We start from the raw sequence: 18535 nt of genomic DNA on the forward strand, positions 1-18535 counted from the left end.
AACTGAACTGTATCATTATTATTTTTTTGTTTCCACACTTCATCCAGTAATGTCACATGGAAGCAACAAGCTCATGCAGTCATATTTGGTGCTATGTGAAGTTTCATGTTTTATTTGAATTATTATGGAGAAAAAATGACGTGTGTGGACTGCACAGTGAGGATGGAGGGGACTTGGAGAGCAACCAAAGAGAATTAAATGTAAGGAACTACGGTGTGTGTATGTGCGTGTGCGTGTGTGTGTGTGTGTGTGCGTGTGTGCATGGGGTGAGCCCAGCAACCATGCAAAGATAACTCATTATTGCCACTTGTGATCTCAGTCCTCCACACTGGAGGTAGAATCGTCCACAAATCAGAAGGTCAGAGGTCACCAAGTGTCACTGGGCAGGATACTGAACCCCAAATTGTCCCCGATGTATCATTGGTGTGTATGAATGTGAATGAATGGGTGAATGTGACTTGCAGTGTAAAGTGCTTTGAGTGGTTGATACAGAATATAAGTGCAGTCCATTCACATACAAAATAAATAGCTGGTTCTTTTTTCACTGTTACTAATAAACTTGTTTTTGCACCAACTGGCCTTGACTAAAATTCTTTTCTTCATATGAAACAGACATGGACGATTCAGTCAATTCAATTACATGAAGTGAAGCTTTAATAAAAATGCATTAACATGTTCTTATCAGGTAGAGCCTGGGGGGAGTGAGTGGGTGACCACACGTTTAACCATTTGAAAGCAGCGGACAGTTTAACAGTTTATTGAGGCAGGAAAGACCAAATGCTCTGCCTGAAAACACATGGAAGAACAGAAAAAAAGTCTTCAGACATGCTCTGATATCAAGACTCCTACTTCTCAGTCAGATAACTTATCATCATTGATAAAGCCGACAAAGAAAATTGCATTGTTTCCACGTCGTACTTTGCCTTAGAAATTATTATTGTCCACTTCAGTTCTTGGCAAACAGGCACAACTCAACAAAACACCCCGAGAGTCAGCTTCTATCTGGGTCACTGGTAGTCCCCACTTTCTCTCCACTGTCACCAAGTGCTTTCTCATGATTGGAACTGTTGTGTTTCTCTGTATGATACTGTAAAAGCACCATAAGATAATGTGGGCTATGTTATAATTTGGTGCCATATAAATAAACTGAATTGAATAAACTTTTCTGCTTCACCACAAGAGGGAAACAGTTATAGTAGAGTGATTAAATTTAGATATCAATCTCCTCAACAACTTAAAATTGACTATTTAATTATGTGTTGTTGTATCTTGATTTTGTGCATAAAATATGATTGACATATTACATTTATTACAGTTATTTTCCTGCTTTCTGCATGTTTGACCTTGTGCTGCTGCAGCCTCATGTTAATCTGACTACATTCAGTTCATATTTATATACCATGCTGAAATGATATGTCACTGGTTCCAATCAATGAGTAAGACTGGCGTCATGGCTTTAACTTTAAATGTTCATTCAAGACATGAGACCAACATGTAAAACTGCCATCAGATAAACGCAAAAACCTTTACTGCATTCCCAGTTCACGCGAGACCACTGACGTCCTGAACGTCGAGGTATCGCGAGATTTGACCAGCTGTTTAGTCTGTTTTTTAAGACTGATGCTAGTCGGTCAACACGTGGGGAGGAGAGGTTGACTTTCCACGGGGGACAACGTTTGACAAAACCCACGCTATTAGTATCGCTCTCATCGTGGCGGCACCGAGGAACCTAAAACACTGTAAGTAAACGGAACAAGTCCGGAGAGGAGAGAGCGCGTTTAGCAACTGAGGGGGAAAGAGCATGCTAGCCTGTAGCCGTCTGCATCATGCTCTCACAGTATGACTTAGTAGTTCAAATCCACTACACAGGGGTGTAACACACGCACAGTGTAAAACACCCATTTAATGACATTTCCACGCGTCTGTGCGAGCTGTCTGCAGCAGACTGTGTCACCACATGAGTGCATTAATCCCATGTCATTGAACAACTAGCCTAACACATCTTTCTGTAACTTAACAGGCAGCACACTCCAGCTAGCTTCTGCCCCTGTTGTGTAACTTAAATTACCCCAATTCCCTCTCTCCTGGCGTCAGTATTCTCTTACAAACAGCACGGTCATGTGTCTTGATTAGTAACAAATGCTTATAGGCTGTCAGCAGTGTGAATACAGGTGGCTATCATTTCTCCCCCGGGCCGGCTAGCAAGCTAACGTGGGGAGGTCTGAGGCCCAGGACAGGACAGGAGCCACTCTCTTGGCTTAAAATGTCCTTTAACCCTGCGTCAGTCTGGCACTTGCCCTCGGTGGTGCATTTGGTTGCGTTTAAAGCTGCGTTATGCAATGCCTTTATGTTGTGGCCTAACGCGGTGGTCAGTGGGTTGAAATGAAACTCTGAAGTCGTCTCAAACACGAGGCTTTTAATCGTGTAACCCACCAACCAACGGTCATGGTCACTGGGCCAAAAATAATGCAGTGAAGGGAACGTGCGCTTAGCCGTCCTGACATTTTAATCCATGTTTATGTTCATAGACGTTTTTATCATTATAACCCATATCGCCTGTTAACTAAATACTCGCTCTCCTGCACTGCGGCCTCCCATTCAGCCATGCTTTATTCCCAGTAGTAACATTAGCGTTAGGTCACAGCCACCTCTTACACCGGATTTCATTCCACACAAATGTTACGCAAAACTCCCTTCATATATCTGCCATTTAACTCTTGCCACCGTATTGGGAAAACGCTTTGAATTTTATTACTTGACATAACTTCTTATTTGGATATCAGATCCATACTGATTAATTCGGCACTCAAATTAGATACCCAGCGGCTCATATTAAGTTTCACTTTCTATAAATTATTCCCATTCCCAGTTACAACTCGCCGTGCACCAGTTTTGTTTGTTATCTCTGAAAGATGTGTTTCAGCGTGTTAGCTAAGGCACCAAATTTTGCAGTTGAGGTGTATGAAGGTAAAGAGAGGGGTTTATGTTAGGAGGGGAAACGTAATGAAGTCTTATTTTATAAGCCATCCCACTCCACTGCAAGGAAACATTAAACTGCCCGGATTCTTAGTGCAGTGTCACGTTGTGGTCTTCATACTTGGCTGGCTGGCTAGCTAATACCATTAGCCGGTGTGTGTTGTGACGGAACGGTCGCTCGTGTAACACGACGGTTATTTTTTAAAAATATAGTATTGGAGCTACACGCACGGCACGAGACAACGCCGACGGGATTAATCACCGCGAGCTACAAATAGTCTCATTGTGTCTATTATTATCAGCACGTAGCTTGCTTAAAAAAAAAAAAAAGAAAAGCTAGCTAAAGTCGTCCCTGAAAGTTGGGATCGTGACCCCTCGTGTGTGATAAGACAACCCGGGAAAGTCGAGGTGCAGTTTCTCGTCGTGTCATGGGATTGTAAAGGGCAATAATACGATTTTCGCCGGGCTTTGGATCCTCTGTCAACTCCATTGAAGGATTAGCATGTTGTTGTAGCTAACATTAAGTTGAAACTTGACTGTGGCGGTGGTAGCCGCCTGTACCTTTTCCCTTTTCTTTTGTCCCACCTATGGGGCGGACGTGCAAAAACACTAGACATGTTACCGAGGCGTTATCGGTAGACACAGACTCCATAAAGCCTTTAATGATATTACTACATGAATTATTCTGCAGCAAGGGCCAGACTACAGTTCGGTTTAACAGGCAATTCCCCACATTGGTGTTAATGGTTGTAAAATGTCACCCTTAAGCATGTGGTTTTCCGGTGAACACCACACGCCTGTAGGAGCACGAGTAATGACGACAAAGTGAAGTTTCACAGGTATACAGCACCATATAATATTAGATTTAACTGACAAGTGGTTGACATGTTGCTGATAATGTTAAATCATAAATCATGTGCAATCAGGGACGTGGGTGTGCTGCTAAATGAACAGTTGTGTACAAAAGCATGCAGGATTGGTAGAAACTGAGTTTTCTTTTTTTTTTTTATTGAGTAGTATGAATGGTAGACTGAGGAAGTGTCAATGTGCAAGCTGCTTAGGTTGCCTGCACTCAGCATGTTGCAAAGGTTTCAAACATGTAAATACAGCCTGACCACTCCTCTATCTGAACCCTCCAAGGTCACATGTCTGAATCTCGACTGTAAGGTCAGGAAAAGCACACAGAGGAATATAGCAGCCTGTCCTGTAAGGAGGAGTGCTCTAGATTTGTTTGACTGCTTGTAACTTCTATTTTAACCTTGTTCAAGGTGAATGGAGTGTGGGCCACCATTTCATGGGCACATACATACACACACACACAGGCTCATCAGTACCAGGTTTCTGTTTTGGTTCAGGTGCAGCTGTTGATTTGATATTGAATTGTCTTGTTGGTTGAACAAAGCAGGCGAAGGCTTCAGCTACTGCACTCATTTTTAACACACTCACAGGACTAGTTTTTTACTAAATCTGGTTTAGGAGGACCCCTGCACCCATTTAAACTCAAATGATTTTGATGTAGTGCACAGAAGTTAAGGGATCATCTACTAGCTTTGGTCCTACTAGTGTATGAAGTAAACCAACAATGCACAAAGGTGGCACACCGTCATACTTTAAGCAACTGTAATTAGAGGCTGTGGTGCAGATGGCTTTTCATATGTCAGGAGTGGCATGATTAAAGGTGTTGCTCACCTAAATTATATGTTGCAGGTTGCAGCCTCTTCCTTCTTCATCACACCAGTTCATTGAGGAAGTTTCCTGTCGTATTTTCCTTTGCAAAGCTGAACCGCGACTTCTTATTAGGCAGTGAGCATAGTGCAAATACTACTCACCCTCGTTCACATAGATATGATTATATTCTTGGAGCTCAGGGATGGTCCATTTTACTCTGCCTCATAAAGACATTTATAGGCTACAGCCCTTATAAATTAAATGAGACTTGAAAACGCAACAAACCAGTTATGTCAGTTTTATAGAATTATTGTGCTTTACACTTTGAATTTAGTTTGTAAATCTGTTGAGTAATGGAAGGCAGAGCATCTGATTTGAGGACTATTTAAATTACATTCAAATCATTTGTTTAATTCTTTGATTTGTGATTAATTACTTTTTGAGTTGTCAAAAATCAAATCAAAAATGAACTTCTATTAGGAGGTCAAGCAGTTAAGCTACAGTATTTTAAACTGCATGTTAAGTTGTCATAATTGTTTGCCCGTTATCTCTACGTTGCTAATGCTTGTTCTTTGGGATCAGCCTGTAGTGACGCAGCAACAGGCAGTGAGTTTTCAAACTTCTGTCGACGCGTTCAGGGACGCTCTGAGATCTAACAGCAACCTTTAACACAACAAATTACCAAATCCACACAGTCACTGTGTCCATACTTGTTTGTTGTTGTGTTTTTTTTCTCTCTCAACTGTCTGATGTCTGAGCAGCCTTAAACGTACCGCTTGATAGCACTTCAATGAATACAGTAGCTTTGACCAAAAATAACAGTGACTTAATATTAACTGTGATTGATTACCAATCTGAGGCTGCACTACACAGCACAATATTAATATTTTATCCAAGCATTGGCAACAGATATAGAAATGTCTTTCAGTACTTGTATGTGTCAGTTGAGTTGACCTGTTGTGAGACAGTTGCTGCAGACAGCTGCAAAACCCTGTTTTATTAATACTTGTCTTCATGCATTACTAAACGGCTTCCAAGTGGCAACAATCACTGAAGGAAATTAGCACAAATCAGTAAAGAAAATATGTAAATATCAGTTTTTGGCACAACATTTTGGCATAACGTTAATGTTGATGTTTTTCCTTTACCTCACAGACTGTGACACTGTCGCCTTGTGTTAAAACATGTTTTTTATGAAGCAGAAAAGGGGAAATCAACATTGCCTGACATGCATTAGGTGCAAATGTGTTTTTCAGCAACCACTTGATCAGTTTTCTCTCACTGATAATTCTTCTATGTGATATAATAGAAGAGGCACAATGACTTGATTTAAGTGGTGTCAGATAGTGTTGCCAAACTCAGAATATATCCTCAATTAAAGATCATTTAAATTCTTATTAAACCCAAAGGAGCTGTTCTGTACTTGTTCTTATGCACAACTTGTGCACAAACTAATTTGGAATTTTATCTATTTGAAATTTGAAATACCGATCTAATTGTCAGATGTGTGGATGGTGTAGTCTTTCGCACCTCTTTGGGAATGAGTCTATTTATTATTCAGGACAAGAGCCTGAGCCTCGGTACATTCATGTGTTTGCACCCTTCAGCCTAAATGCTGACATCTGAAGAGGAGAGTCCCAGCTGGTTGTTGAACTCATGGACTACTGTGGACTTTTCAGACCTTAACATACATAACAGGAAACCAGGGTGTTTTCCAAACAGTGTCACTTCATATGAACATAGCAGGGTGTGAGGTTATGGTTTTAAACACACATTAACTGTCATCTTTTCTTCTCTTGTTCTGCTCTTGTTCTGTAAAAAGCAGCTCTTTCTTTTGTCACTTCACATTGAACATATTTCCCAGAACTGTGCTGCAGAGGTCAAGCAGCTGATTACGTAGAGCAGGTGTCAGTGCCAGCAGCCATAGAGGTCAAAAGTCCAGCTTCCCTGTTGCTCTCTGTCTGTCTCTGTCTCTCTCTCTAGACAGATAACCATATATAAGGCGAGAAGACAAATTAGACATGGTATTGGCTCAATAATAAGGTTTGAGATTGTAGATAAAAACCTAATCAGGACGATTCTACTGTCGAGTTCCTGTTGTTTTAAGAGCCAACTGACGACTCAGTCTTGTCGGTGCTATAACCTCACTTTTAGTTTCTAAACTTTTTATGTCCTCAGCAGTTACAGAGTTGGCACGTTGTCATGTGGATATTCAAATGGAACGTGTTTGTTATATTTTCAAGAGATTTTATTTATGATAGGAACAGATTTTTAATCGTTCTCACACTACCATATTTTAGTTTTAAAACATCTCTTTTTCAAGCAAGCAAAGTTTATGTACAGCACTTTACAGAAACTAGTCACAAAGTGCTTCACAATCAAAGTGAATAAAATCAAATGAAAGAATTAAAAGCAAAAGTAAAAATATACTGGTTTCATATATGGCTTTGTTTACTCCTGGTGTCCACACTACTCTGGACTTTTCGAGCACCTAAAACAGACTTTTGGAAACGCTGCTGGGCCCGTTTTAGCTTGAAAACTCGGGGGTTGCTTTGTAGTGTGGACGGACAAAAATGGAGATCTTTGGAAACGATGACGTAGACACCCACGGTCGCTCTCTTATTGGGTCTTATCAGTGGCGAAAGTAACATGGACAACAAATTTCACTGACCTTGTTGTCTTTGCTAACAGCTGTTGTGCCGATAAAGTTTTAATATTTGAATGCTACACCTGTCTTCAGTATTCATCAGGTGAAGAGTAAAATTAAGTTGAATCCTTAGATGGATGTGCAGTCAACAGGCAGATCCAGGCCAGGTCTCCTGTATTTGGCATAGATTGTATTCAACCCTCAACTAATACAAACCTGTCTGTCTCTTCCAGGTGTAGCTGCTAGTGCCCTGAGGAAATGCCGCTGAGGTTTCGCTCTGTTGTACCCTACACGCTGCCCGGAGTACTCGCGCTGATCGGTTGGTATTGGTACATCTCGCGGAAGAAAGAGCGGCTCATCACTCACGACAGCCCAGAGGGGGCTCCGACTCCTGTGGGCCTCAGAAGTTCTCCTGCAGAGGGTAGCAATGGTTTGGTTGAGAAAGGCACTGTATCATCCCCCACAAACGACACAGAGCGCCCCGCCCACAGACCTCCGAAGGTGACGAACCAGAGAACAGAACATGAAAATATATCCCATATCCACGTGCCGGACAGTGAAGCAGCACCTTCACCGGAACAACGTTCGGAAGAAGCTGCCCCTCCCCTCGGCAGAACAAGAGGAGAGGATGTCCATAAACCCCCAGACGTGGCTGCGCCGTCACCCGGCAAAGACGACAGTTCGCAGGTGTCATCGAAAGACCATAAAGCCCCAGAGGAAAGCTCATCACTTGCTTTGGAAACAGAGCTGGAGAAACACCAGATCAAAGATCCAGTCCCTGCTCCAGAAGCCTTGGTAGAAGAGGTCATCGTGCCCTGCCAGTCTAACAAAGTCTCCAGCTCCTCCCCCGCGACAGCCTACCTTTCTGATGCAGAGAGGCCTGAGCCGGAGGGAGAAGTTGCAAAGCATCATGGTACCAGTAATACACAAGATGAGCTGATTGTTTGTGCAGTTACCCCAGCCAAAGTGCAGAGAGTGATGCCATCTGAGGCCGACTCTCTAGAGACGCCCCCTTCGACACAGGATTTCCACCAACAAATGACGAGCACCCCGAACACCCCGGGCCCGACCTCCACAGCCTTGACCACAGTCGAAGACTCCACCACCACAACAGCGACCCCGGAGAGCATCCAGACACATGGTAGCAGTGGAGAGGAGCAGGATCTGGAGCTTCTGGCAGCTGGACTCATATGTGAGGTCATCTCAGCGGCCACCCAGGAGGTCCTTGGTGTCACCAGGTGCCAGGTCACAGACAACAGCCAGCCCGCCTGCAGCAGCAGCACGCCACTGGCTAGCAGCAGACTATGCTCCCAACAGGAAGCAATCACAGCAGCACAGCAGCACCACCATCTACTGACCAGCTCCTCTCAGACAAGCTGCGAGTCTAGAGAGGCAACGGAGAAAGAACAGCAAGGAGTGCCTAATGGATGCTCCTCTGCTCCAGTATGGGAGCCCGTTGAGGTCAGTCAAAGGGCACACCAGACAAACAATGCACAGAGAGGCCATTGGCCAACGGCGTCGCACGAAGCTGCACCAAGTGTCCCTCTGCTAAACGCTAAACTGAAAGGCGATGAAGGAGCTGTGCCGGCCGAGGACTCAGCCTGCAGCACGTGCCACTCTGAGGACGGCATCAGCAGCGAGGACCTCCAGAACAGCATGTTCGACAACCAAATGGATGTGATCCAAATAACAGACTTGTCCACAAAAGAAGCCGCGCTGCCTCAGTCGCTGGTCGAGACCGCCGCAGAGGCGACGGTTTCGTCCGTGACTGAAGAAAACTCAGTGGATTCTGTGTGTGAGATAAAGGGGCTCAACGGGATGGGCCTGAGGAACGGAGCTCACGGGACGTTTGAGGAGACGGACCAGTCTGGAGGTGAGACATCCTTCTGTTTATTCTGGGAATTAGTGTAAGACTGATGTGTTGCTGAGTATAATCGGAGTGAAACTTGATTTTTGAGAGTTTCAAATTGCTGCTCTTCTAGTTGTTGGGTGTGCTGCAGCTGCTCTATGGGTGATCTGGTCTGTAACACGGTTGAGGAGTGATTAATAAATATCTCTTAGCCTGTATCTGGTGTATTTAAATCTTTAATGTACACAGATAATATAATATATAAATATAGAGATGTCCATGTGTAGTGTGATTATAGATCAGGTCTAGCTTCTATATTAATACTGTGAAAGTATCAAAGCCTCAGTCCACAGAGAAATGCACACAGCCTGTATTCAGAAACGTGAGGCGCTTAGAAGACCAGGCCGTCAAGGACTTCTGGAAGCTAATTGTTGATGGTCACAACAAATGCAGTTCACGCGGGCTCCTAGGTACAACGCCCGGCGCCCCGCCCCACCAAGCACGAGGCGTGACGTGGTTCCAGTAGCGGCTTGCAGTAGAAGCAGAGTTGTCACTTCGTCTGAGAACATGTTTCCCCCCGCGGTTCTCCACTCCGGTCAGCTGGTGTGACACTCCTGTGGAATCTGATCTGGCCGAGCTCAGAATACTCCTCCAACAGCTCCGTGGCCTCCTCTCTGAGGCCTTCAGAGAACGGTCTGCCGCCCCCCCGCCCCCCCGCCCCCTGTGTCTCGCCCCAGACTCCCACTCCCAGTGTCTTGAAATACTCTACTGACCAGAATGACCTGCTCTGTGGGCCAGGACCAGGCCGATCGGGTCATAGAGCCCCGCTGCTTGACTTAGCAGATTCCTTCTGGTGGTTTGAGGAGGCCCAGACCTGGCTGCCTCTTTCCTCCCTCTTTAAACAGTTGATGAGGTCATGTGGAGCTTCTCCTCCTCTACCAGACACCTGATGCCTCAGGCCTTGTTCTGCTCATCCCTCATTTGGTTTGGGAGTATCAGTGCTCTGCTTTTCTTAGTTGAATTTTTGCTACATCCCACTTGAAAACCCTTCAGCTTCTAGTATTTGTTCAACCTGCTTTATGACGTTGTCCTGTCTGTCTGTGGGACGTTAGGATGTCGTCCACATAGCTATCCTCTTCTTCTACAACTTTGTCAGGCTAGCTGTAACACTGATGGAGGCCACGAGCCGAAATGCTACGGTCTAATAAACTTCTTCTGTTTACTGCAACAGGAGTTTTGAACTCTTTAGACCTTTACCTTGCACCTTGGAAGGAGGTGAAGTTGTGCCAGAAACCTTGACTTCCCTTCTAGCCGAGCTGTGTTTCGGACAGCTAGTTGTTGTTGTTATTGAGGGACATGAGTGGGCAGGTAGACAGAGAGTCAAGAGAAACAAAAAGTGATTTTTCTACAGTGTATGTGATGTAAATATCAATTTCTAATACAGTCATCCTCTAAAGGAAGGGCTTTTGACATTTATGTTGCTGCGAATGTGAATACAGCTGCTAAAGGTGATTGTGTGTGTGTGCGTGTGTGTGTGTGCAGGCTCTGATGTGAATAGTATGGACTCTGTGGACAGCGGCTGCACTATGGGTGTCGGGGAAAGCCAGAGCAACAACGCTGCCTCCTTGAGCTCTGAGCTCATCATCTGGGAGATTGAGGTGCCAAAGGTGAGTCAGGGGAAGTGACACAACAAGTAAAACCCTCCACACCTCATCAGTGTGACATGATAATCAGCTCAAGTATCTTTACATCCTGTGTTCAAAATAACAAGATGCTGATGTTTGGTATAAACATGGTTGTATTATTACCAAAACTATGCACTTCACACACTAGGACATAATGTGCACTTATAGAAATGCGATATTGGATATCACATTTAATCCACCAGTGAAAACAGTCCCTAACAAATGCACTGACTCTCAAATTTTGAAACTGAGTTTTTGCCAGTATTCAGAGGTATATAAAGCCAGCATTTTCTAAACTCCCCGGTTTCTCAAACTAACCTTTAAACTAGTTTAATCATGTAATATATCAGTGTATATAGTGTAATTTAACCCTTATAGCTGCAATGACAGACTGCAGACTGAAAAGATGAGACTAGTGGTATTTTTTAGTATTTCAGAAATATTTCAACATTTTTCAGAGGACAAAACTGAGATACTAATAATTTATAGTGAATTAAAAGTAATTGTGTCCAGGCTCTTAAAGTTAGTTTGTAAAATGTTAAACGTTTGTTTCTGTATAAATCAACTGTCCCTTTTTAACGTGTTATTGTCTGTCCTCTCTTCCTGTCCCAGCATCTTGTCGGGCGGTTAATCGGGAAACAGGGGAGATTTGTGAGTTTCCTCAAGCAGAACTCTGGTGCAAAGATCTACATCTCCACCCTGCCTTATACACAGGAGTTCCAGATCTGTCATATAGAGGGTGAGTCGGCTGCACCAGGTCCCCTCTTCTTCTTCTTCTTCTAGTGTCTTTTGAAGAGGTTGGATGGAGGGAACTGATTCACGTAGGAATCCGGCTGAAACCCCTTGTGTTTGGTCTCTGTGCAGGTACGCAGCAGCAGGTCGACAAGGCCCTCTCGCTGATTGGGAAGAAGTTTAAAGACCTGGACTTGACGAACCTGTATGCACCTCCACCTCCCCCGCTCACATTGCCGTCGCTTCCCATGACCTCCTGGGTAAGGATGGGCTTCTCCGGCTGCTCAGGAGGACCGATTCTTTTAGTTGGTACAGATTCAACAGTTCCTGTCGTGTCCTGTGTCTCCTCAGCTCCTGCTCCCCAGTGGAGTGACGGTTGAAGTGATAGTGGTGAACATCGTGTCGGCCGGTCACATCTTCGTCCAGCAGCACACCCACCCCACCTACCACGCTCTGCGGAGCCTCGACCAGCAGATGTTCCTCTGCTACTCCCAGCCGGGCACCCCCGCCCTGCCCTCACCTGCTGAAGGTAACTGTGGTCACAGGGTGGGATAGAAGTCGGTGAAGTCAGTCACTTCCTGCAGTTTTAGTCTTTGTGTAGTAAATGATGACTGAGTAACGATCTTATGAAGCTTCTGTTGGGGAGGGAATTTATAGAATACACCTTTTGTGAAAGTTAGAAAAAGTAAAACTGCACCGGTGTTGCATTTAAGGAAAAGGTGTTTTAAGTGCGTGTCTGTTGTTGTTCTGCTACTCGGAGCTTTAACACTCGTTCTGTCCATCTGTGTGTCCTCCAGTGGGCGTGATCTGTGCAGCTCCGGCGGTGGAAGGAGCCTGGTGGAGAGCTCAGGTCATCACCTTCTACAAGGAAACAAACGAAGTGGAGATTAGATACGTCGATTACGGAGGCTACGACAGAGTTAAGATCGACTCACTACGGCAGATAAGGCGAGTGTCAGATCTCACTGTGTTAAAACATCGGGCACGTATCAATAAATACAGTGGTGAAGAGACGTGCAGGTAACAGGTAAAGGTGTTACTCTGTCGGGAGCAGGTTCAGAGATTCTGGTATCTTCTCTCAGGAGGGAGGGAGGAGTGAGGCACCTGTGTTCTTCTGAGCCGCGTTTACCTGCCAATTAAGGGGCAGGTAGACTGTAGAGGGGAGGGGGCTATTGTTCTGCCATCTAGAGGCAGTTTCTTGAACTGGCATTTAGTCTTGTCCTGGACTAAAGAGCTACCAGCAGAAATGCATTGCTCATTTATTTTTCCTGTTGATCACAAAATGTTATAATTTCACTCATAATATTGAATATTTCAAACAAATTTCTTAAAGCTACAGTATTTATGTCCAATATTTAAGCTGTAATATGCTTTAAAAATATCTTAAAGATTCTGATTTATTCAATCTGTCTCTGTCAGCGAACTGAGCAAACATCTGTCTGCAGATGTTAGGTAGACTCTGCACAAACTGATGATTAATTAAAGTTGATGTTCTGTACTGAGTTGAAGCTTCTGGCGCTGACGGTCCATGTGCAGCGTTATGAGTTAGCATTTATTTTAAATGTGCATACTGATGGAGCCTTGTAGGTGGTGCAGGTTCTTTTTGCACATGTAGGCTTAAAAAAATGCTGATGTGTCAAGATGAAGTCGGTACGCGGTTTCCAAAAAAGATGAAAATAAGAAAATACTGCATGAGATACATTTCCATAATTTGTCTTAAACAAACTGCTTCTTTTTTATTTTCCAGGTCTGATTTTGTAACACTACCATTTCAAGGTGCAGAAGTCCTGCTCGACAACATTGCTCCACTTCCAGGTACAACATTGTTTATGTTAACAAGTCATTTTAAACTGTTTAGAGCTCTTTGACTGTTTGGAGTCAGTTGTTTCAACAACAGCGTAATTTAAAATCGTTTCGTTTTGTGCCTCTTTTCTTCAAAATGTATCCGTCTGAGAAGAACAGATTTTATGTGGTTGGATGTTTTGTTCCTATTTTGTTCTGACATATTTGAAACGTCTTTCATCAGGAGAGGATCGTTTTTCACCTGAGGCCACGTCGGCGTTGGAGGAGATGACCAGAGGAGTGGCGCTGCTCGCACAGGTGAGATCACCTTCCTCAGCTGAACCCTCTCCGCAGCGACAGGTCTCATCTCTGACCGGCTGTTTGTTTTTCTTTTTCTGTTTGTGTGAAGGTATCGAACTACGACAACAACACAGGCCTCCCGCTGGTCCACCTGTGGAACATGGTCGGAGAGGAGGTATGATACATGTATACACTGTCTGCACACCTACACACCTGTACAGGTAGTTTCAATGTTGAGGATGTCAGCAGTCATGCGGTGCAGCTTTATAATAACTGTTTTACATGTGTCTAGTTTCTCTGACATTAAAGATTTGCCTGAAAAACTGGAATCAGTTCAAACATTTTAGTGTTAATAAACAAATGTTTTCATGTTACATTCTGTGCAGATTTGAAAGGAGGATGCTGTATTTAGCTCAGCCAAGTAAACAGGAAATACATTCAGTTTGTTTACTTTACATCAGCTGCAGCTTTATTTGAAACAGGCCCATATTGGGAATACGGCCGTGTTCCTAATATTCTGATTGAATCATGTTGTACTCGGACGTCTGTGGTCTGATCCTCTTGTAATAATTCACTGTTGATGTCGTTTGCTGTGAATACAAACATCACTTCCTCCCGGTTTACCTGTTGTTTTGATGTTTTCAGGATAATGTCTGTTTCTACAGCAGCGTCATGTCTTACTCATCGAGTCCATCTGCTTTTAAAAGAAATAGGAATAAGAAAATAATCATCTTAACTCCATTGTTTCTACTTTGTCATTTTTTTAATTTAGTGTTAATCAGTCAGTTAAACTCAATACTTTCCCCAAATCAAAGTACAATAACACCTCTAATACTTCCTTACCTGACCACCTTGCACTTATTGAACAGATGTAGTACTTGGACCAAGGTTTCCTCCTGCACTGAAGCTTTAATGTTGTTGCTCACTTTGGATAAAAGCTTCTGCTAAATGAGTAAATATAAAAAAAACTTCCACGGCCTCAAAGGACAAAAATCTCCACCTCTCCTGGTCTTTTAATGTTGGATTTCATTTACACAGCAAAGTAAAGTGAATGAAAACTCAAAGCAGTAGATATGAATATGACACGACTCTGTTGTCGTCCTGATAGAATTAGTGTTTGTGTGTAATGTGAACGTGTCTCTCCCTCCAGGTGATTTCAGTGAACCGTACTCTGGCGGAGAGAGGCCTGGGATCCTGGGTGGATGGATTCTGAACTCGTAACATACTCTGACCTCCAAACCTCCACCTGCCCCCCCCTTACTCTCTCTCGTGGTCAGCAGTCTGGGCCCGGGCCCCGGCTGTGGTCCCAGCCCATCCCGCCCCACCACTGGATATAAGAAGATTGTTTTTCGTTTGTTTTTTTTTTGTTTGTTTGTTTTGTTTGTTTGTTTTTTGTTTATTTTATTTTTTTGTTGTTGTTCTCCTCGACCCTCCCCCCTTCCTTTTTTGAAAAGAAATTAAAAATCGTTTGCAGGCATAATCTACAAGAACAGCACTGCTTCAAAATAAGACAACCTCCCCCCTTATACTTGTACACAAAAAGAACTTGGAGGAGGACAGGAAGAGGTACTTGTAAAATTTTTTAAAAGAAAATCTATATTGTAATTAAATAAAGGTACAGCCAATATTTTTTTTTTTTTTTTTTTCCTCCCCCTTCCGACCTTAATTTTTGCTCTGGGCCTTTGCACGTCGACTGTGGATCATCAGACTGTGTAGACACTGGTTTTAAACTGTCCTGTCTTTCACTGACGCCCCGCCTTTAGTCTGTAGCTCCAAGTCCATTTAGCAGATTATGATAGAATGTGGAGGGGGAGGGGCAGAAAGGCTGTAGAGACTGATGAGCGATAACACCTCAAAGAGCAGAGGGGGGGGGGAACAGAGCACCCTGCTGGTCTGCTCAGCCCTCCTGGACCTCTCCTGGGGGGGAGGTGTCTCTATCCAGAGCTGCAGTTGCACCTCCAGCCAGGATCTACTTTTCTCTACTGACTTGCACTGCGTTAAAGAAGAAGCGGGAATTTCAAAAAATGCAGTTGAATAACTTTTCACATCGGAACTTTCTCAAAATTCTCCTATTTCCCAAGATGCATTTTTCTGACAGCCTGTCACCAAGGCAACATACCACTGACACGCACTGTCATGATCCTGAAATTACAAATGTTCTTTTTAAAAGACTGACACAACTGATCCACTACATTTTTATTACAAATCCCCAAATGTTTGTCCTGATGATATATGTACACTCAATGAGCACTTTATTAGGAACACCTGTACACCTGCTCATTCATGCAGTCTTCCAATCAGCAGTGAATACGATCCTGCAGATACAGGTCAGGAGCTTCGGTTAATGTTCACATCAAACATCTGGACTACAACAGCAGAATACCACGTCAGGTTCCACTTCCTGTCAGCCAAGACCAGAAACCTGAGGCTGCAGTGGACACGGACTCACCAACACTGGACAGGTGAAGACCTGGTCTGGATTTGTGCTGAGGCAGCAGCTGGTAGAGTCAGCGTTTGAATCCATGGACCCAACCTGCCTTCTGTCAACAGCCCAGGCTGAAGGTGGTGGTGTGATGGTGTGGGGAATGTTTCTTCTTAATACCAATCAATCGTGGTCCGAGTGTCACCGTCCTGAGTATCGTTTCCGACCATGTTGGGCTGCTTCCAGCAGGATAATGCTCCGTGTCACAAAGCTAAAGTTTCATGAACGTGACAGTGAGTTCAGTGAACTTCAGTGACCTCCCCAGTCTCCAGACCTGAATCCAGTAAGACCACCTTTGTGATGTTAGAACAGGAACCATCATGTCAACATGGAGCAGAGTCTCAGAGGAGAGTTTCCAACATCTTGTGGAATCAGTGACATGAAGAACTGAGGCTGTTTAAGAGCAGAGGGAGGAAATGACCAGTGTTAGTGTGGTGTTCCTAATAAAGTGCTCAGTAAGTATATATCTAAAATCAAATCTATGAAAACACTTGGTAACAAATGATTAAGATCTAAATGTGAAGGGAAACGAAGCTGCTAAAGGTCTGAGCTAACGTTTCATGTTGGTCAGATTACTGTACGTCTCATAGACACCAGAGTGATTAATCTCTGTTTTAATCATGATCCCAAAGATTCATCTGATCTGGATCAGAGTCTCAGTGCGATGGCAGGAAGCTGCTGCTGTTATGGTGCAGCTCTGACGTCTTCAACCACTACAAACTCACACTGACATGGGAAAGAAACACCACACGAGATTTAGTTTTCAGTGTCGACCTGTTAACTGTTGATCAAGATCCAGTTTGTGTCATTAGTCTGCTTTGTGAACCGACCCATGAGCTCGTCTGTCCTACACTTTTAAAACTGTGGTGACGTTTGTCAAACATCAGCCTGTGTTTAAATGTATTGTGGTGCAGCACAGAGCAGGATCCTGTTCTTCTCATGTGGACAACAGTTGTTTTAACTTCGCTGGTTATTCTGGTTGTTCACGCTGGGTTTTCCTGTCCAGGTCAGTGTGTCCGTGTGGCAAAGGTGGAGTTCTTAACTGACAAACACCATCAGAGTCATGAGTGGAGTTAACATGAAATGAGATGAAACCCCCTTTAAAATTAGGTAATTGAGGGAAGAGTGTAGGAATTATGTCTTTTTTTTTCTCCCAACATGAACTAAAATCACAGATGTTGCTCATAAAAAATAATCACAAACAGTTAAAAGTAATGCAAGACTGTTGTAGCCAAAGCAGAGAGGAGGAGAGAGTGAGTTACTGCTTGATAAGATCTGACCAAAAGGATGTATGTATGATTTAAAGGGAACTAAAGAGAGAACAGTGGGTGGAGAAAAAGAAGTTGGGTTGTTGAGAGATTGTGATGTGAATTTAAAGGTCCCATATTTAACACTTCCCCTGTGTTTTATTTGAAGTGTTGATCCATAAGAAGATATATTTGTGTTTTTAAGAACCAAAAATTATCTCGGTGTAGTTTTGCATCTCCTCTCTCAGGCTTCTCTCTGGAGCTCTAGTAACAACAGGTCGGTGAGCCAATCAGAAGAGAGGAGGCTCTGAGCCTCTCCTCTGATTGGCTGACTGTTTTCTGAGCCATCCAATAAAAAAAATATAGCAGATTTCAGGTAAAAACACTCAGAGAAACCAAATCCTGCAAGGATTGGATGGTGGGTCCAGGTGGGCGGGGCTTGGTGACTGCTTTGTTGTGACATCACAAAGTTCCAGAAGTCCTGACGGCTGGTTTTAAGGCTCAGTTTCTGAATACAGGCTGTGTGCATTTCTCTGTGGACTGAGGCTTTGATACTTTCACAGTATTAATATAGAAGCTAGAGCTGATCTATAATCACACTACACATGGACAGAGACCTTTAGACTATATGGGACATTTTAAACTGAAAGTCAGCTTGATTTTCTTCCTGTTTACCTGTCATGTTTCTGACTGAACCACATTTGAAGAACAGGGTCCTCATCACAATCCTACAAACACCAACAACATTTTTAAAGTTTAACGTAACGGTTTTCAGTTAAATCTGCATTTTTAATGTGTCTCATCACTGTAGTTGAAATGAATTTTCTCAATCATGTTTATCCAGTGTCATGAAGTCAGACCGTCCCTGTGTTTGCACTTCTGATATGGGAATGTTTGATTCAGCCTGAAGTGGGCTGAGTGAAAAAAAAAGGGATTCGTGTCCACAATAACATTAAATCCATGTGTTTTATTGAGTTTTTTTTTCAGTGGAAATGAAGTCAATGTTACTCTAGCAATAAGGCAGCTTTTATTTGGACAATTTGAAGGACAGAAAGTGGGGGAGGGGAGGGGGGTTTAGTGTTTATATATGACACAACTAAGAACTAGGAAAGTAACTGTTTTCAAACTTAACACAGGTAAACAACACTTTAAAACTTCTTCAATAAT

At 43.4% G+C, this 18535-nt stretch overlaps 1 protein-coding gene across 1 annotated transcript; it reads left to right on the forward strand.

The window, feature by feature from the left end:
- The first annotated feature begins 1632 nt into the window (after positions 1-1632).
- Positions 1633-14983, forward strand: akap1 (A-kinase anchoring protein 1). Its single transcript, XM_022762979.1, has 11 exons — positions 1633-1739; positions 7525-9164; positions 10683-10807; positions 11438-11564; positions 11690-11817; positions 11909-12086; positions 12355-12505; positions 13305-13372; positions 13584-13657; positions 13749-13814; positions 14790-14983. Exons 2-11 carry the CDS (start codon positions 7550-7552, stop codon positions 14850-14852), a joined length of 2595 nt encoding a protein of 864 aa, XP_022618700.1. The 5' UTR covers positions 1633-1739; positions 7525-7549; the 3' UTR covers positions 14853-14983.
- The last annotated feature ends 3552 nt before the right edge of the window (positions 14984-18535 follow it).

The sequence above is a fragment of the Seriola dumerili genome, unplaced genomic scaffold (genome assembly GCF_002260705.1).
Source record: "Seriola dumerili isolate Sdu_G_001 unplaced genomic scaffold, Sdu_1.0 BDQW01000458.1, whole genome shotgun sequence".
In the NCBI taxonomy this organism is placed as follows: domain Eukaryota; kingdom Metazoa; phylum Chordata; class Actinopteri; order Carangiformes; family Carangidae; genus Seriola; species Seriola dumerili.

What these genes read in the sequence shown, in the direction of transcription:
- akap1 (XM_022762979.1), top strand. Translation starts at nt 7,550, where the DNA reads ATGCCGCTGAGGTTTCGCTCTGTTGTACCCTACACGCTGCCCGGAGTA. An exon ending in CCAGATCTGTCATATAGAGG is followed by an intron (nt 11,565 to 11,689) that starts GTGAGTCGGCTG and finishes GTCTCTGTGCAG; the next exon opens with GTACGCAGCAGCAGGTCGAC. An exon ending in GGAACATGGTCGGAGAGGAG is followed by an intron (nt 13,815 to 14,789) that starts GTATGATACATG and finishes CTCTCCCTCCAG; the next exon opens with GTGATTTCAGTGAACCGTAC.